This window comes from Vicugna pacos, chromosome 9, assembly GCF_048564905.1.
Source record: "Vicugna pacos chromosome 9, VicPac4, whole genome shotgun sequence".
NCBI classification, from domain to species: domain Eukaryota; kingdom Metazoa; phylum Chordata; class Mammalia; order Artiodactyla; family Camelidae; genus Vicugna; species Vicugna pacos.
The window spans coordinates 32326723-32346720 of NC_132995.1; the positions used below are offsets into that span (position 1 = coordinate 32326723).

Consider the following 19998-nt stretch of genomic DNA (forward strand, 5'->3'; position numbering starts at 1 on the left):
TTGGTCTATCATTACTGGTCCCGCCTCTTCTCACTTTGGTACTTACTATTGGATGGCACAGGAAAGCGGGCATTCTGGGAATTGTAGTCTCCTTAGGAAATAAGCTGCTTGATCAGTGTGGCGTGGGTCTCGTAGCTTGCGAGATGAATGGGAAGCGGCCTGCTGAGCCCGGCCCCGGCCGGCCGGGGAAAAAAGGAAAGAAGGAGATAATGGCGAAGTTTTCGGATGCTGTCATGGAGGAAATCTTGAAAAAGCAGGTGGCTGAGGCCTGGAGCCGCAGGACGCCGTTCCACCACGGTAAGCGGGTACTGTGAAGAGAGGAGCGCAGCGCGGATCTGGGGGCCTCTGAAAAAGTCCCGGCGCTCAAGCCGATTCCTGAGCTGCGAGGCGAAAAGGGAAGAGGCTCTTGGAGAGAGTGTGACTTTGGCCACCTCCGACTCGCCTACTTGGCCTGTTGTCTCTTTTCACTCCAAGTTATGTTTGGATTTAGAAACCTAGAAGAGAAAGAAATTTAGGCCAGGGACTTTCTCGAAGTAGAGGACATGCAAGTTATGGAAATTCTGAAATTAGTGATTACTGAGTTAGAATCTTCTCCACTAATTGTGCTTGGTTGAGCAATGGGTTCAGCTCCTTCCTGTGTAAAGTAGAATAACTAATAGTATTTCCCTTGGAGAGCTCATGTTGAATGAGATCAATAAAGTAATGTATGTATACATCAATACATGTCTTCCTGAATAAGGACCAGTAAACATTTGGACTCATACTTGAGTGGCTTATGCTATTTTTCTTCCGAGGATCACGTTTGGTTGTCCCATGAAAGCGTATTGTTGTGAGCTGCCAGATAGCAGGCACCTAAGCTTACTCGATTTTGCAGGCCTGTAGTTCAACAACATGACCCATGAAAATAAACATATTTTGACTAAAGGAAGGAACCTACATGGAACGATTCCAGCCTCAGCTTCAAATATCACCCTATAGGATAAGAACTCTGCTTAATGCATCATGCTTTCCATTCGAAAGTTTGCCATGATTTTTGTTTCGGTGGTTAAGTGCTTTGAAGAGGTGAATCCTGGGTTTTCCAGATGCCTGTGGAAAGTGATAGCTCAGTGTTTAAAGTGCAAGCTCTGTACATTCAAGGATTTTTCAGATTCCTTATCCGTGGGATGAAGATATTGATGCTGTCTACCTTAGAGTTGTTGAGATTAAATTAAATAATGCATGTAAAGCACCGCTGTGCCTGGCACCTGGTGGGGGGTGGTGGTGGTGATCAGAGGGGTGCTTAATCTATCCCACTATAAGCAGTGGGCAAAACATTGAGGTAAAAACTAAGGCGTTAGAGGCGGTTATGCCTAAATTTTTTTTTTAAAAGTATGTGTGTTGTAACTTCTTCTGACAGTAACTTGGAGAAGGAAAAAAGGATTGAAGAAAAATTGCCAACCAGTATTGCTATTCTCATTTTAAATTTGCTGCTCTCATTTTAAGTTTGGGGACAGGAATGAATTAAGACTTTGAAATACACTCAATTAAATAAGTAATCATTGAATTAAAAAAAAAAGCAAAAAGAATGGGAGCCTTATTTTAGTGACATCACCTGTACTCACCTTAAGGAGTAATATTTTTAAGCACAATATCTTTAAAAAGTAGTATTGAGTGGGTAAAGAGAAAAAGGGAAGAGCTTATAATTCTTCCCCCATATCTTAGACTTTACGTACTAGGTTCCTGAAAATTCATGACCATCCCTTTTGTATTCTCTCTACTGTACTATTCACGGGTCAAAAATACAAAAGGGAAAAAGCCATAGATAATGCTTTCCTCCCAACAGAAGCCATTGCCATGGACATGGACCCCTTTCTTCACTGCGTGATCCCAAACTTCATCCAAAGCCAAAACTTCTTAGAAGGACTTCAGAAGGAACTTTTGAACTTGGACTTCCATGAAAAGTATAACGATTTATATAAGTTCCAGCAGGTATTTATGCCCCTTTCACATTAGCTTTTCTGCTTTAGAAGCTCATTCTCTATAAAATCATTCAATACCTTTAGATTTAAGGTTTTAGTTTGTGTTTGCCATGGAGGGTCCTGGCTCTGACTTTGTTAAAAGCATTCATTTATTTAACATAAACTGAGTGTTAACTGTGCGTTAGGTGCTGTAATTATATTATATGGGAGTCTTTGCCAGTTGCTGCCCTGAAAGCATTTAAAATCTAAAATAACAGAGTGGGTGGTGATAGTGAAAGATAGTCAAGCCAATGAGTAAAGTACATTATAAACAAAGGAGAGAAGTACATTTCGGGGAGTGGTATAATGAAGAGAGAGTACGTTGGAAGATAATAACCATTTAGATTTTTGAGTTCATGTCTTTGTTTTAGGTGGCTTGATGTATTACAGTATGTCCTGCAGAGAGTTAGATCCATTCTGTTTTTGGTGGATAATTTAATTTGGCACAAAAGACTATCGCAAAATCAAGGCTGGTTTTTCTAAGAAGACAGACCCAGTGTAGGTATAGAGGTATGCAGGTCATTGGTTTCCCCAGTTTCGGGGGTATCTTTCAGTATGTGGTGTACATCACTCTTGGAAATCCTTTATAAAACCTCAAGGATATCAACCCTTAAATTCACAGAAAATAAAATAAAAATGAAAAGGACAAAAAACTCTTTTGGTTTTTTGTTTGTTTGTTTTGCATTTTCCCTTTGATTTATTTTTCTCTGGGCTAAGACAGTAACATTTCTGTCTTGCTTTTACTTTTTTACACTAGAGCTGATTGTGTCCCCCGTCTGTCGATCTTTGGACCCTGTACATATGATGAATTTGCCAGGTTGACTACACAAATGGTGTGACTCTTAATAATTCAGAAAATCTAATGAAAAATACACTTTATCCGGAGTAAAGTTGTATAGGTTAATTAAAAAACATAGTTGTCTACCTTTGTAATTATATCAACTCAGATAACACTGGGCCTCTTTTGTTGCTTTAGGGCAGTTGCATCTCTGATTGCTGAAATTGAGAAATCAAAGTGGTTTTCACTTAATGCTGTTTAGTAGATGAAAATACTTCCAACTGTGAAGTCAGTGAGAGGCAAAATAATAAGAGCCCTAGTGCTGAGGGGGAAAAGAAGAAACCATTACTTTAGATTCTCATGGGTGCTTGGTGAAACTCTTCTCTGCTGTGAATATTTTTTTTTACTGTGCTCACGTTGGGACTGAATATATAAATGTAAATATAAATAGAAAATCTGCTTTCAGTCTCCTGTCCCTTTTCACTTCACTCATGTCCCTTTTTCTTTGCTTGTGCTATGAATTGACTTGATAATTGGGTTTATAATGTCCTCTAATTCCCCAACCAGGTTTGTCACTAGGAGTAGCCTGATATTCTGTGTTTATTTTAAAGTAAGCATTATTGAGTGCATGCTTTATGCCATGCTAAATGCTTTGTGTTTATTAATTCATTAAATCCTCATAACAATACCTTACTATTCCTGTTCCACTGATGAAGAAACTACATCAGTTTTTCCTTCTCTTCTGGATTATTTCCTTCAACATACCAAAAAAAAAAAAAAAGCTTTTAGTTCTTTTCATCTTAAAAAAAAATGTTGAGCTAACTTCCCTCTTCACCTATCACCTAGTCCTCTGTGCCCCCTTGACAGCATTCCTCACAGGTCCTCTGTACTGTCTTAAATTCCTCTTGCATTCTCTGTTAAGCCCACTGTAACCAGGCTTTCGCATTTTACCCCCCCCCCCACTGGAACTGTTGTCAAGGTCACTCACAACTTGCACATGAGTAAGTTCAGTCAGCAGTTTCCAGGCCTGGTCTGACTTGACTCTCAGCAGTATTTGGCCTACTGTGTTGTTCCTCCTTCCTGGAGACATTGTTTTTCACTTTCCTTTCAGGACACCATGCTCTCTTCGTTTCCCTTTTTTGTCACTGGCGAGTCTTTAGTTTCCTTTGGTATGTCTTCCTTTTATATCTGACTTTTTAATGATAAAGTACTCTAGGGCTTAGCCCTTGGGTCCCTTCCAGACAGATTCCAGGGAGTCTGATGGCTTTGCCTCAACTCTTGGGTATCTATTAAGTCTCACTCTTAACTCCAAAACTAAACTCCTGATCATCTCCCCCTAAATCTGCTCCACCCACAATTCAGTTAATGGCATCTCAATTAATGGAAACTCAATCCATCCAGTGGCTCAGGCCAAAAACCTTGAGGTCATCCTTGATTCCTCTCTCACATCTTATATCCAGTCCATTGGGAAATTTTGCTGGCTCTCCCTTCAGGATATATTCAGAAAAACCCATTTCTTTTCACTTCCACTGCCAATAGCCAATATCTGATCCCAGCCATCTTTTTCCATCACCAGGATTATTAGTGTATTAACCAGTCTCCTTACTTCCATCCTTGCCCACCTACAGCCCTTGTGTTCTTTTAAAATATAAATGGACCCAAGAGAATGGAAAACATTTGTTCACATAAAAACTTGTACACAGATGTTCATAGCAGCATTATTTATAACAGGCAAAAAGTAGAAACATCCAGTGTCTTATCAGCTGATGAATAGATACCCATACAGTGGAACATTATTCAACCAGAAAAAAAGAATGGAGTTCTGAATACTACTGTAACATGGATGAACCTTAAAAACATGCTAAGTGAAAGGAACTAGACACAAAAGGCCACATAGTGTATGATTCCATTTGTATGTAATGACCAGCAAAACATATATAAGAGACAGTAGATTAGTGGTTGCCAGGAGCTGGAGGGAGGGGAGAGGGGAGTGACTGCCTAATGGGTACAGGGTTTCTTTTGGGAGAGACGAGAATGTTCTGGAATTTAGTGGTGATGGTTGCACAACATCTGAGTATGCTAAAAATCCACTGAATTACCTTCAGATGGTTAAAATGGTAAACTTTATGTTATGTGAATTTTATCTCAGTTTTTAAAACTGTAAATGGGATCATTTTATTCGTTTGCTCAGAATCTCCAAAGGTTGTCATTTCTCTGACTAAAAGCCAGACTACTTAAAGTGGTTCTAAGGCTCCCACTGCTCTCCCCCACTCTGCTCCGGCCACACAGCCCCCTTGCAATTTCTGGAACAGGCCAGCATTCTACACACTCAGGATCTTGAATCCTCCTTGCCTAGACATTCTGTTGGCACACCTCCCAACCTCCGTCAAGTCTTTGCCTCATCTCAGTGAAGTCTAACCTTCATTTGCAAACCATTCCCCATCTCCCCACCCCTGGTCCCTCATACTCTTATTTTCCTCATATATTTATCACCTTCTCTAATACTAATAATCAACTTTTAGGTTAATTGTCTCTCTCCCTCAAGAACATAAACTCCACTATAATAACTATGTAAGTATTTGTTGGGTGAATAAGGCACAGAGAGGCTAAGTTGCCTGAGTCACAGAGCTGCCAAACAGAGGGGCCATGCATCAAACCTAAGCAGTTTGGCTTCAGAGTCCAGGCCCTTAACCACAATGCCGTGCTTCCAGAGTCCTCACTGAACTCCTCTCCTCTGTGTGCCCGATTTCTGAAGGAAATCCTTTTTTTCTTTTTTCATGATAAAGTCTGATGATTTGAAGAAGAGAAGAGAGCCTCACATCTGTGCTTTAAGGTAAACAAGGATTCATATTTGTTGGGTGCCTAATGTGTGCTGGGCAGAGGAGTAAGTGCTTTAAATGTTATGTCATTTACAGTCTTTGTTGGCATCATTGCCCTCTTTGTAGAGGAGGAAACAGACTCTTGAGAAATTAAGTAACTTCTTCAAAGCTACCAAGGTAAAGATTGAGGGAGCTAAGATACAAGCCCTTACAAACCCAAGTCTGTCGGATTCCATGGCCCAAGTTCTCTATGATAGAATGTTCAACCTTATTAGTAATCAAGGAAACAAATTAACGCTGGAGGTACCATCTTTGACATATTTGGTTGGCAAATATCAAAAAAAAACTCCAGAAATACAGATACCTTTATACATGGCTGCAGTCTTTCTTAGAAGGTTGTTTTGAAAGATGTATCAAAACCCTTAAAATGATGCTTGTCTTTTTGTAGTGTAATTATACTTACAAGAATTTATCCTGAGAAAATAATTAAGGATATACTCAAAGATTCCATACAAGATTGTTTATAGTAATGTTGTTTATAATGGTGAAAAATTACATACAAATGAAATGGCCACCTGTCAAGACTGGAAGAGGATCTTCCTATGGAATACATTTTGGAAGCTGATGTTACCAGTAAAAGAGGGCCTGAAGGCTTCTGATAATATTAGGTGCATAAAGTATCAGGACGTAAGACTTGGCAGAAATGTTGAGCACCCACACTACCTGAAGCCTGGTTTAGGGTTTGCTGTGTTGGCCTATTCTGTATAATTTGCAACTCTGCCCATAAAAAGATATTTGGTAATAAAATGTCAAAGGATCAACATGGAGACTTGATATTTAGTTATCAACAGCACAACTGCAATTTATGGGGATTTCCGTTATGTACATTTGGACTAAGATGATAGAGAAAATACTCCCCTCATTTGCAAAATTTGAACTAATATAGACCCTTTAAAATGTTTTCAAAAATATTTTCTAGTTTTATTGAGATATAATTGACATTAAGTGTTTTTAATTCATCGAGGTTAGCAGAATTTCAAAGTTGGCTGAGTGAGTTTTAAATTTATTAAAGAGATTTCTAAACAGAGCCACTTACGCTGGGAAATGGAAGTGTTCCACCATCATTTTTTGGTATCCTGTTAATACCAGAACTTCTGTGAAAAAGTCTACTGATTATTGCACAGTTAGCATAATATTCACCATTATTGCAATTTAAAGTTTTTAATTTACAACAGTGTCATCTACCCAAGTGTTCATTAAACAATGGAGCAAGTATTAGTGCTGAAAAACGTGTCTAAAAATCCTTAACTTTAGACTGGAACATTGGTGTGATAAATTGTTATGACAAAAGTCAGACCTCTACCATGACAGGCAGTATTATAAATTTAGGAGGAAGAAAATAAAATGAAACAGTGGAACAAAAATACATTACAGTAGAAAGGCTTACATTTACTTGTCGGAATATTAGTCCTAAACTATGCAAGTTTAAAGTGAGGGACGTTCTCGAGAATGGTTCTCACATACACTGAAACCTCCAGGAGAAAACTGTGGTGTAGATCCAAATGGAGCCCACATGATGGTATAACAAGTTATCTTTTGTTTACATTTCTAGGAAAATTCTGTTTGAACATTTCCGGGCTTGGCTTTCTGACATTTCCAAGATTGACCTGGAATCAACCATTGACATGTCCTGTGCTAAATATGAATTCTCAGGTAAGAAAGATAAAACCCTGATGTGTCTAAGATTTAAAGGCTTTAACTAAACAATGATGGTGACTGTGTACCAAAATCCTAGACTACGTGTTCCTGCACAGAGTTAGAATCTTCTTAATGAGGAAGATCTGATCCAGCTCATATACAGAAATGCCCATCTTATTGGAAGGTATAAGGCAGTGGTTCTTTTGGGGAATATGATGAAAGCTGTTGACCATATTGTAACCAAGCTCATGGCCCACAGCACAGAAAGCCAAACTCTGATGGCAGGTGTTTGCAGCAAAGTGAGGGCACCAAACAGGAACAGGCAGCTCATGCTCAAAAACTCCAGACTCCTGGATGGCTTTCAGGCAGGGGTTCTTAATCTAGTGTTAGGGGAGAGGGTGGTAGGATACAGGATCATCAGCTCATGGAACCTTCTGATTGGTTGGTGGTGAGGTAACAGAGTCATGTTTCAGGAATCTCAATCATCAACCTTCTGGTTCCAGCCAGTCTGGGGTCTAGTGCCTGTGGTATGTAGTGCCATGTAGTCACCATCCTTCACCTGAGTAGTAGGGAGTTCTTAAGTTTCTGCAGAACAACTCAAGTACATGCATCAGATTGTTATCTACATCCCTTCAGGAGGAGTTAGGAGCCCTGTTATTCTGCTGTCCTAATCATTAACTGCTTGAGCCTGCTCTTGGGAACTCGGGGAAGGTCTAGCGTTTTTTTTATCCTATAAACAAGAAACGGGGGGACACAGAAGGGCTTTTGTACTTAGGAAGATCCATGCAGGGTCCTGCTCAGTTTTGATATTTTCAGAAAAATGTTGATAATGCACACTCACACTTTGCATACAATATCAGGAAATTCAGAGGTGATATTATAAACTCTACTCTTACTCTCCTAGGAAACAGATATCTCCCTCAATGCCTTTTTTCCTTTTTTTTTTTCCTTTTGAAGGTAATAAGTGAATATATTCTTAAAGAAAAAAAGTACAAAAAAGCTATATACAATGATGTTCATTAAAGCAGTCTTTATAATAGACAAGGAATGGAAACAACTTAGTTAACAAATTGAAGATTGATTAAAGGGGGAGGGAGGTAATTCATAATCCATATAGTGGAATAGGTATCCAGCCATTAAAAGATGCTAAGTGTGTGTATTTATGTGGAAGACGCTTGCTGTGTAATAAAAACAAAAAAAAAAGCAGGTCACAAAACAGCCAGTGTAGAATATTTTTAAAAAGCTAATACATGTATGTTGGAAAAGTACTAGAAGAATATATGTAAAAATATTAATGATTATCTCTGAGTTATTTATTATGTATGTGTTCTTCAGTGTTTTTAGAGTTTCCCATATTGACAGTTCTATTTCTGTAATTATAAAAGAGGAGAAATAAGTGTCATTTTAAAGCTAGAGGAGCTGACATTTCAGAGGACTATGAGATGGACAGTTAGGAAGCGCAGAATCAGATGTCAGCTGCTCCCTGTCCGCTCAGGGACATGCAGGTGTGCGTTAAACTGTTGCAGATGCCCTGCTCTGCCATGACGACGAGCTGGAAGGGCGCCGGATAGCCTTCATTCTCTACCTGGTTCCTCCCTGGGACAGGAGCTTGGGGGGCACCCTGGACCTGTACAGTGTCGATGGTAAGACCCGTGCATGCCCTTCAACACCAGCAGCCACTTCTGAGTTCTCATACACAGTGTCTGCACTCCACTAAGGAGACAGAAGCTGTCCACCAGAGTGATGACTGCTGGGGGAATGAACACCAGCCCTGAGAACCACCTGTCTAAGTTGTACTTGAAATAATCGTTACTCCAGAGATAAATGAGAGTCAATTTGAGATGGGGAACAGTCAAACCCTGCCTCTGAATGCTGGCCATGGAAGGGAAGAGAGCTGTACACAGCTGCCTGTGGCTATGAATCTGCCCGGACCAGCCCATTTGGCAGGAGGTCAGGGACCTTTTTTTTGTTTGAATGATTAACACTAGAGTTGGACTCCAGAAAATGTTCAGAAGTTTTTCCACCCTTTATCGGTACTAGATGAAAGGTGTGGTAAGAAACAGATGTCGCCTAGCAGAACTAGCAAGTATAAGAGAAGCGGAAGGGGTGGCATTTGAGGACCTGAAGGGGACATCTAGATACCCTTAGAGATATGTGAATGGTCAAGATGAAACGAGGCTGCCTGGAAGTGGTTAATGATCATGAAACCACGTTTATGGATGTGTTCTCTCCTGGTGCAGAACACTTCCAGCCGAAGCAGATTGTCAAGTCTCTTATCCCTTCGTGGAACACACTGGTTTTCTTTGAAGTGTCTCCAGTATCCTTTCACCAGGTAAAGACTGTAAGCCACAAATACTTTGAGTGCCAAAGAGCATGCTTTTCAGTCACCCATTATCTGAATGTGACAGCTTCCGGTTGTTTTCAGACAGTGTGTGAAGGGCCCTGAAATCAGTGTGTGTTGCCTGGTACTCTTTTCCTCTATTCTATGCGTTAATATTCTTTGTGCTGCTGGTCTTGTCTTTTCAGGTATCTGAAGTCCTGTCTGAAGAAAAGTCGCGTTTGTCTATCAGCGGCTGGTTTCATGGTCCTTCGGTGTCCAGGCCTCCCAACTACTTTGAACCCCCCGTACCTCGGAGCCCTCACATCCCGCAAGATGTAAGGATAAATTCCTGTTGCTGGAATTCTCATCTTAGAATCTGTGGTGTATCATTTGTTTTTCTGGTTTTAAAAGTGGCCCATCTTGATAATGAAACTAGGCTTTAAGCTTGCCTTTCCACCCTTCTTAGGTACACTTTCATAAAGTCTAAGGCAGAGCTTTTCCAGAACTTTATTTAACAAGGAAAAAATTATAAATGAGGATTTGCATATGTTTTACTAGTGTGAAATAATGTCAGGACAAAGGCAGTAGGAATTATTTACTCACTCTTTGCATTTGCTGCTTCTTTGCAGCATGAAATTTTGTATGATTGGATCAACCCTACTTATCTCAATATGGAGTACCAAGTACAAATTCAGGAAGACTTTGAAGAAAGCTCTGAAATTCTCCTAAAAGAGTTCCTTAAGGTAGGTCAGCATATCCTGTCCAATATGTCATGTTTGGCACGTAGTCTTCCTTTTCGGGTAGTTGAATAGGCATCACTAAGAGAGTTTATGTTGCTTTTTGTTTTGTTCCAGATTAGAAAGTCTGTCATCCTCATCTTCAAATAAAATAGAGAAATGATGGTAATAGGTAACCTTGGTATCAGATGCTTGTTAGTGGGTTGAGTCCCTTGGGTACTCCCCAGTTCTGCAGAATCTTTAATGGTACACACACACACTTCTATACTGGGGGTTGTGTGTAGTTCCCCTCCTATTCACTTGATGACTATGGTGTTTACTGTTACTTTTACTAATATATTACTAATTGATCAACACCTATTAACAAGTGTTTGAGAATGATGGGCACGTTATAGTGGAGCGAGAACTAGATCAAAAGTCAGAGAATTTATAGTCATGCCTTGGCTGTGTGGTTTTACTGATCTGAGCAAATCACTAAAGATCTCAGTTTTTATTTGATCATCAGTTAAACCTGGCGACACCTGCCTTGCCCATCTTAAAGAGTTGTGAGGGCCAAACGAGATCACACACGCTGACGTGGTGCTTCCCAGTTGGCCCCGGGTCCCATGGAATCACAGTCCCAAGAGCTGGTCCCTCCACGAAAAAAGATTGAGAGAGACTACACACTGCCTCTCTTGGAACTGTATAGCTGCCAATAGCATAATTCCTTAAATCCTTCCTGCCAAGGAATTTAAGAAGTATTACAGTAAATAAACTTCTTTAACCCTACTTAATTCAGCTGGTTACCTAAACCATGCTTGGGGATCCTCTTTCCTGTTTTACAACTGATAGGATTACTGTTTGTAGAACCCTCCTTAGGAAAATGCATTAAACAAGTACTTATAAAGCTTCTTTATATTGAGAATATTTCAATAGATTAATCAGCCTCTTGTACTATACTAGACTTTGAGAATGCTAATTAAAGGGAATGAGCTAAGGCCTAAAGAATCTGTATTATTATATAGACATTTTGATTGTAACTTTGCCTGTTTATGCAGTTTAATTATTTTTCTCACATCTTAATGCATTAAAGAGTTTGGGGGGAGGGTATAGCTCAGTGGTAGAGTGTGTTTAGCATGCACAAGTTCCTCAGTTCAATACCCAGTAACTCCATTAAAAAAAAATTTTTTTTAAGTCTGTATTATGATCCTCATGTTATAAACACAGGAATTTGAGAGGTTTAGCAATTTGTCATAGGACATACAACTACTTAAGAAAATGCCCCAAATTGACACTCAGGTCACTTGGCTAAAGAATGCTGATGATTTATCCAGTCTTTGCTCTGGCTTCACCATACCAGGACTGGGGAATCTCATGTGAAAGGTGTGAGAGCCACTTGGCCGTTTGAGGAACCAGCCAGAATGATTCTGCAGAGCTGCTGTACCTGCCAGACCAGTGTGAAATCATAAGGAGACTTGCTAACTGCTGTTTTATTTACTCATTTTCCAGCCTGAGAAATTTGCAGAGGTGTGTGAGGCTTTGGAGAAAGGAGATGTGGAATGGAGCAGCCGAGGTCCTCCTAACAAAAGGTAGAAACCATCGTCCAAGACGTTTATTCCTGTATTCAGCACCTCCTATTTGTCCACAAGGGTTACCTCTAATAATAGGACATTTGCCCTAATGATGTTTTGTTCCCAGGGACATCCAGTAGCAGACCCTAACAGAATCTCACTATTGTAACAACTTGTACTTTAGTAAGTTATGCCAGGGTTTAGGGAGAGAGGTACAAAGCTTTCATTCATGAGTAATTTTACATCTGTGGCTTTGATGAACACCTTGGCACTGCTGCCTTTCAGGTTTTACGAGAAAGCTGAGGAGAACGGGCTTCCTGACGTCCTGAAGGACTGCATGGCTTTATTTCGCTCCGAGGCAATGTTCTTGCTGCTCTCCAACTTCACAGGCCTGAGACTTCACTTCTTGGCCCCCTCAGAAGAAGATGAGGTTGAGGACAAAAAAGAGGGAGAAGCAGCCTCTGCTGCCGATAACACTGAAGAAGGGACTAGCCACAGCTCCTCTGAGCCAGAGAAGAGTCAGGCGGCTGTCAGCAACAAGAGCCAACCGAGCAGTGAGCAGACAGACCCAGAGCCAGAGGAAGACGAAGCAAAGAAAGGTAAGCTGCTGGTACGCATTGTCATTATTTACCATGAAGTGTTCACAATTCAGTCATTTATTCATGCCGCAAATATTTCTGGAGCACCTACTCTGTGGTCGGCCCTGTTTCAGGAACTGGAGATCAAGAGAGATAGGTCTGTGCTCTCCCTGAGCTTATGTTCCAGTAGGAGACATAGACTCAGTGATAACACAAACAACAAGAAAACATCAAATAAGGACAGGTGCTGTGCAGACAATTTTAATAGGGTTATGTGCTGAGGAAGGTGGCCTCTCAGGTGAATGGGGCAATGTGGAAAAGCCTGTCTGAGGAGCTGACATCTAATCTCAGATCTGAAAGACAAGGATTTGTGGGAAGAGCATTCTAGGTAGGAAGAACAGCTGGTCTGTTAGGCTAACAGCAATACAAATGGTGGAGAGAAATACAAGTGGCTTCGTCTAAAATGACTAAAACACAAGAACATAAAGGAGAGGAAGGTGAGTGGCTTCTTTCTGTTAAGCCTGTAACAGACTGAGAAAAACTTGCTTGAATTTGGACAAATAGATAGAAGGAAATTATTGAAAGTAGAGGAAGTTTAATCATCTACAAACGAGATGGAAAAGAGAAAGATACAGGAAACTTAAGAGGAACACTTCTGTGGAAATTTCGTTGTTGCACCGTTAGCTGAGCAGCTATAAATTCAGCTTGCGTGTTTCAGCACCTGCTAAATCAGATGAGATCTGTTACCCAGCTCCTCTCCTCAGTCTTACCCTCCGCTGCTTCCTCTCTAATCTCTTGAGGAGGATGCCATGCTGTTTGAAGAGCAAAGACAAGGGAGGTGGACGCCCGGGGATCAAAACCCTCAGTGTGAGTTGCTAACCATGAGCGACATAACTCAGGTTCTGTAGCCTCCCAAACTGACCGACCTGTCCCCTTGGTCACCACAGATATTTAGAAAAACCAGACACAGGTGGCTGGCATCAATAGACACAACAGCCTTTCTTTGAAAGGTTGGTTTTCCTTCATAGTCGATATTGGCATCTGTACCTAGACCCTGAAAGGAATCAGGTGAAGATCTGTGGGGCCTCAAGAGCTTTTTAAAAAAGTATTTGTCCACTTCTATTCCTTTTTGGTTTCATTTTTTAAGGGAATCTACAACTTGGAAGGAAATCTACACAGGCAACCAAAAGATGCTTTACTCTATTATTGAGCATCTACTGTATGCAATGCCCTGGGCCAAACTAGAGTGGGGAATACAAAAGTAACTAAGAAAAGTCACTATTTATAAAATTTACCCTCTTAAAGAAAAGCTATAAAACTTTCTAAAGTAAAAGCTGTAAAGTCTGTGAGGCATGTAATAGCAGGATTAATTGCTAGCAGAGATTGGGCACATCCAGCAAGAGAACCAGGACCATTGCAGACCTGACAATTATGAATTTTTTAATACTATAAAAAGAACACGACAACTTCAGAATGTTTGGAAAACAAGAAAAAAGAAAATAATCATCATCCACAGGTGGCCACTATTGACATTTAGAACAGATCCTTCCAGTCTTTGTTGCTCTGTAGGCACATACATATTTGCATATATACAGGCGTTTGTGTGTATATACACTCATGTCTTAATGGGATGATATATTTTTCCCACTTAATATTTAATGAATCTCTTGTTATGTTACATTCTTATGTAACAGGTCTGTGCAACACCTCAGTTAGGAAGCCCTTGCCTCCCCCAAAGTAGCTTTAGAGATAGCTCCTTGCCAACACTGCATTTCTAGAAACTTTTATTTGAAGAATGTATTCCACAGTTAAAAGTTTTGAAAGCCACTGTTCCCTAATGTAATTTCTAATGACTGTAGTGTCTTTCATCAGATGACCTTAGCCAGCCCTGTGTTGGACATTCAGATTCTTTCCAGTTCTTCACTATCATAATAAACAACGATGCAACCATTTCTTTCTTCAGAATAGCCTTGGAGAAAGGCAAGCGCTATATCCAAGACTGCACCAGATTCTAAGGCAGTTCTCCTCCCCAGAGTTTGTGTCAGCTTGCTCTCCCAGCGCTGTGGTACATGATGGTGGTTTCCTTCTTCCTTGACAAACTAATAATTGTATTTTCCAACTTTTCGGTATTTGCCTTTCATTGATCAATGAGTCTACATTTTTCCCTGTATTTATCGGTTATTTGATGATTTTCTTTCACAAATTGCCTTTCATGACCTCAGCATAGTTTTCCTTTGAGCTTTTGTTATTTTTATTTTCATTTACAACTTTTTCAGTTTCATAAAATGTTTCCATACTCAGGACTGTATTAGCCTTTCATGGTTTCTGCTTTTGGTGGTGATAGACTTAGAAATCTCTTCTGTACCCCAAGGGTAGATAAAACAATAGTCAGAGGATTCTGAGAAGATAGCAAAGTTAGAGGCACCAACTAGAAGACAGTTGCACTTGTAGAATCTGTCCAGTGTACCTGTTTTGGACCTCTGGAGTCTCTCGAAGGCTTGCAACTTCCAGGGGAAGGCTGTGATGATAGATTGCAGTTATTTGATCAGTTTCAGGTCTTAGCACAGTAGCTACCCACTCCTCACCCTCAGCCAGCAGCTGTGCACAGCTTGCGGGAGCCAGGGTAGGCAAAGGGGACCCTGTCCTCCAAATACTGGGGCTCTGGTTCCGTTGCTGATTGCTGCTTTTGATCCAGAGGTGCAAACATAGAAGTGGGCAGCCATCGTTGTTGCACAACCTCCCATTGTTGCAAGCCCGTCCCCATCTGGCTTAAGTGACTTGCAGGGGATTTAAAGGACCAGTGACAGTTTCACAGCTTAAGTATATGCTCCATCTGAAATTTACAGTAAAGAGAGAAACAGAAAGTCAACGTTTTTCCCTCAAATAGTCAGAAATGGTAATTTCTGCTAATCATTATAAGGCTTACATATTATATATAATATTATAATGGAGCAGTAGGTCAGTTGAGATTTATGGAAATGGTCTTTCTTCAGGGCTGTACTATTCCTAATTATCATTCCTTTGCAATCTAGCAGTGGCATCAAGATTATTTTAATTTTTTTTTTCTGGCCTTCTGTTGTTTTTTCTTAGAATCAAGTATTCCCACATGCCAGGGGGAACTGAGACATTGGAAGACTGGTCACTACACTTTAATCCATGACAACAGCAAGACTGAATTTGCCCTGGACTTACTTTTCTACTGTGGCTGTGAAGGTAAGAGGGGCAGTCTCTCCTGAGGGACCCGGTCCAGCTGAACAAGTTCAAAAGTAACTTGCCATGGCCAGGATCTCAGATCACAGGAGCTCTGTGTTGGAAGCAATCTTAGGGGTCATGAATTTAAGTCTTCCAACTCAAAGTATGATTTGTGTCTGTGATTGAGGTATAGCAGATGGACTGAACCATAATTTCCCTCTAAGGAACCCTCTAGAGCTTTTAGGCAATTGTCCTTCCAGGTATATTTTATATTTAGTTCTGAGTTTTCACTTCTTACTCTTTATTGATTCGATGGCAAGTTCAGACTCATAAGTCAGAGTTGATTACTACTGAACTCCCAGATCCCCCAGTTTTAAGCAGCAGCAGATCAGTGATTTAAACAGATGATGAAACTCTTGCACTGAGAGGTTTCTGAATACCGTTTGTTTTCCCTTTGTAAGGCTGGGAGCCAGAATATGGTGGCTTTACCTCCTACATTGCCAAAGGTGAAGATGAAGAGGTAAGTTGCTTCTGACAGCAAACTATCCTTTTTAGTTCATGAAGACACTTTCGTTATTCAGAGACCCAACTGTTATGACCCTCTTCTGCCAGTGCCTTTAACTGATAAATCCATGTTGGTCTGCCTGGCAGAGGTTCAAATTTCTAGTAGAAAATACTCAGCATGAAATAAAGATGCTAAAAGATAATCACTAAGCCTTCATTCTAGCCAGCTGAGAAATTCCAAATAAAGAGTCAGATAGTGCAATCCTATGAATCTTTCAGTGTAGTGAGAAATAAATGCATTAGGTAGAACCTTTATGGGTATGTACCAGAGTGGGGGTTTTGGAAAATGTCTTGATGGCCAGAGCAATATTAATAGCTCTTCCTAGTAAGGGATCTTTTAAAGGATCCCCTATCACCAGTCTGAGTACATGATAATGGAAACCAGCAGCTGTTCAGTGGTGAATCACTGAAGAGGTGACATTAAGTTCTGTGTTCTGATGTATCATTGTATTTGCCTATTTCAGCTGCTAACAGTGAATCCAGAAAACAATTCTTTGGCATTGGTCTACAGAGATAGAGAGACTCTGAAATTTGTCAAACATATTAACCACCGAAGCCTAGAACAAAAAAAAACCTTCCCACACAGAACAGGTTTCTGGGACTTTTCATTTGTCTATTATGAATGACAAGGCTGGGCAAAGCTGCAAAAGGAGAAGAGCCTTCCGCAGTGCTGGGACATCTGGAAGAGGTAGGCATTGAGTGAAGGAGAGCCACGAGGTGACCTGGGAGGCAGCGTTCTTAGAACTGTGTGGTTGTCCTTTAGTAGGGCTCAAGATGACTGTCCTCAGTGTAGACCTTGAGCTGGGAGCTAGGTACTTATAGCTTGATTTAAAAAACAAAAAGTGTTTGGCTTTTTCTTTAACATTCAGTTCTGTTTTCTATATTAGCTTCTTCAGTGATTAAAAAAAATTCTGTGTGTGTGGTAAAATATATGTGCCATAAAATGTACCACTTTCACCATTTTTTAGGGTACAGTACAGTGACATTAAGTACAATCACATTGTTGTGCAGCCACCATCCATCTCCAGAACTTTTCCATCTTCCCAAACTGAAACTCTGTCCCCATTAAATAGTAACTCCCTACTTCCCCTCCTCAAGCCTCTCACAAACACCATTCTACTTTCTATGAATCTGACAACTCATATTCCTCACAAGACAAATAGCAGAATATTTGTCCTTTTGTGACTGGCTTATTATTTCAGCATAAAATCTTCGAGGTTCATCCATGTTCCTAGTGACCTTTTTTAAATATATACTCATAAATTTATGATTGTGGATTCTTCCCTTCCTAATCACACTGATTTAGACGATTACAGAACTTCACATCTTGTTCATTCTGGGCCCATTACACTTCCTCCCACTGCCTGTGGCTTTGTCCCACTGTGACGCTTCCTGGACTGAACAGACCTAGACGATGTGTAGTATATTCCCTTGGAAAAGGCCTGGCCTAAAACCCTGTGGCCCCAGGAGACTTTGGGTCAGTAAGGAAGATGTATGCTTGTGCTGGGGGTAGCCATTTCCAGGTGGCCAGGGCTCCTTCATCCTGGAGTTAGGGCTCCAGTACAACTAAATGATGCTTATCTCATACATGGCTTTCATTTCCTAAGTACAATAAAGTCACTGTAACACTAGTTGCGTTTCTTTTCTTTAAGAAATCAAATGCTAAAGGCCACATCAAGACGCCAAGAGGCTGTCCATGTTGTTACATTCTCTTTCCCCTACACTGAGGGATTATATAATAGCTACTGCCTGTGTGCGTGGGTGTGCGTGGATGGGTGTGTAAGCTGTCACTGCCTCTTTAGTTGAAAGATGCTATTCTCGTTCCATCCCAATGCTGTTTCCCTGTTAAGCTTTTCCTTTTTACATTTATTATTAGCTATTGCAGTAGCTTTTATTTTGGATTTTACTAACTGATAGGAAAAGCATTGGACTTTATCTTCTTTTATCTCCTAAGATTTTGAGTACTAACTTTTTTCTAAAATTTCCATTTAAATGAAGAAAATAAGTTTCACTTTCTTTTAGGTTGATGGTTTCAAAAATTTGATTTTGCATGCCAGTCAATAAAAAATGTTTTCACATGTATGCCCATTATATGGGTATTTATGAATTTTATACATTTACTAATATTAAGTACAAACACTTACAAATTTTTAAAGGGTGAGATAAAAAGAAATGCCTAGAACTAGTTCTAATACTGTCTTTCCCCACTCACATGGCAATGGACCATTTGCATGCATACTGTTTTGGGGACCACAATTTTTTAATCATAGCTTGGTGACACTCAAGTAGGATTACAACTGCGACTCTGTCACTAATGGTTTAAATTTCAAAGCTTGCCTTTTGTTTCAAGTTCCTGCAGACTGAAGGTCATCCCTATACCATTACTTTCACTCAGTTGCTTTCTAATGTGTTTATGTGAGTGGGAGTGAGAAGGGTGAAGTTCTAGTTAACTCCCTGTCAGTGGCATCACCCAGGAAGCCCCAGGGAATAGGGCTGAGCCCAGAAACCATCATGTGTGCCAACCTTGGAAAATAGTTTTAGACTTACGGTCCAAAGTAACATCTAAAAGTTCTGGAGCCCTGAGTCTAAGTCTTAGATCCTCCACAAGGAATTAAATTTACTTGTTAAGTTCTCCTTAATCTCAGTGTGTTTATGGTCTATCAACACAGCAGAATATACACAGTACAGAAAAGGACTCTGGTGTCCAAGGGGAGGGAATCCCTGAGAGCCAGACTGTGATGTTGCAGTCAGTTACATCATCTACAGCAGTACCTCTTAGACTGTGAAGGATGGTGTAACTTGCAGGTCACTTTTCTGCACTGAAGATACCCAGTGATTAAGAAGTTGATTTTCCTCAGTATTTCATTCTTCATGTTGCTTTTTAGGGCCTGGAACGAATGTCGACAACTGTTAAGTAGCAAAAGAGGAATTAAAACATGGGCATCCTTTTTATACTTCTTGCAGATAAAAGCTATGATGGTCACCTGTATGATATGTCACCCTTTCTTAATTCTTAACAATGAACTTCCAATTCTTATAGTTCCTTTTAATAAAGGAAGATTTTTCCCCCCAAAGAGAATAGCTTTATATTTTTTTCAGATTATATGGATGACACATGTTCATTGTGAAGAGTTAATACAACGTTGTGAAAATACAAAGTAAAGGTCACCTGGAACCCCACCATCCTGTGACAACCACCATGGTACTTTGTGATATATCAACTTGGCTGGACTGAACTACATTCCCTTTCCATGTTTCCAGTTAGGATAAGCCACAAATTCTTGTGCAAGACACGGAGGGCCCAAATGAGGCAGCAGCCATTCCGTAACTCACACACCCTGTAGCTTACCTACTGGCTCACCTTCTCAGTGTGAATCCATGTCTACACCTGCAACTGCTCCACCTTCCCCTGGATCTTCCTTCAGTTTTTCTGAAGGGCCTCAGTTTCTGCAGGATGCCCACACCATCAAGGTCACAGGCAAGAACTGCCACAGATTTTAACATGTCTTCATAGGCTCCATCTCGTGCCTGTGGTTCCAGCTTGTTCTTGTCCTTCCCAGCTCTACATCCTGACTGCCTGTCCTGTGGGCTTTAAGTTCCAGCATCGGACTAGAGAACATACAGAGACTACTTTGCCAGTTCCTACAACTGTGTAAGGTCAAGTCCCCATAAATCCCCTTTATCATGATATACATTAAGAACATTTTCATAAAGGTATTTGAGAGCTTATTAGTATTTCTTTTAGGAGAAGGAAAAGTAAAATGT

The 19998-nt window shown here is 40.4% G+C and overlaps 1 protein-coding gene and 1 long non-coding RNA gene across 3 annotated transcripts; one reads left to right on the plus strand and one right to left on the minus strand.

Annotated features, from left to right (window-relative positions):
- Positions 1-66: 66 nt before the first annotated feature.
- OGFOD1 (2-oxoglutarate and iron dependent oxygenase domain containing 1) lies at positions 67-19249 on the plus strand. Of its 2 annotated transcripts, XR_012075648.1 has the most exons (14): positions 79-297; positions 1823-1968; positions 5562-5608; positions 7207-7307; positions 8819-8935; positions 9533-9624; positions 9819-9947; positions 10242-10355; positions 11838-11917; positions 12185-12498; positions 15568-15690; positions 16131-16189; positions 16698-16921; positions 19119-19249. XR_012075648.1 is itself a non-coding variant. In XM_006214538.4 (13 exons), exons 1-13 carry the CDS (start codon positions 144-146, stop codon positions 16857-16859), a joined length of 1638 nt encoding a protein of 545 aa, XP_006214600.1. In that variant the 5' UTR covers positions 67-143; the 3' UTR covers positions 16860-17864. The 2 variants fall into 2 exon arrangements, 1 of the variants encoding a protein (XP_006214600.1); XM_006214538.4 differs by lacking the exon at positions 19119-19249 and having other exon boundaries at positions 67-297; positions 16698-17864.
- LOC116281901 (uncharacterized) lies at positions 13897-19179 on the minus strand. Its single transcript, XR_012075649.1, has 2 exons — positions 19006-19179; positions 13897-15310 (listed from the first exon to the last, which is right to left on the minus strand). It is a non-coding gene; the product is annotated as an uncharacterized lncRNA (long non-coding RNA).
- Positions 19250-19998: the final 749 nt, after the last annotated feature.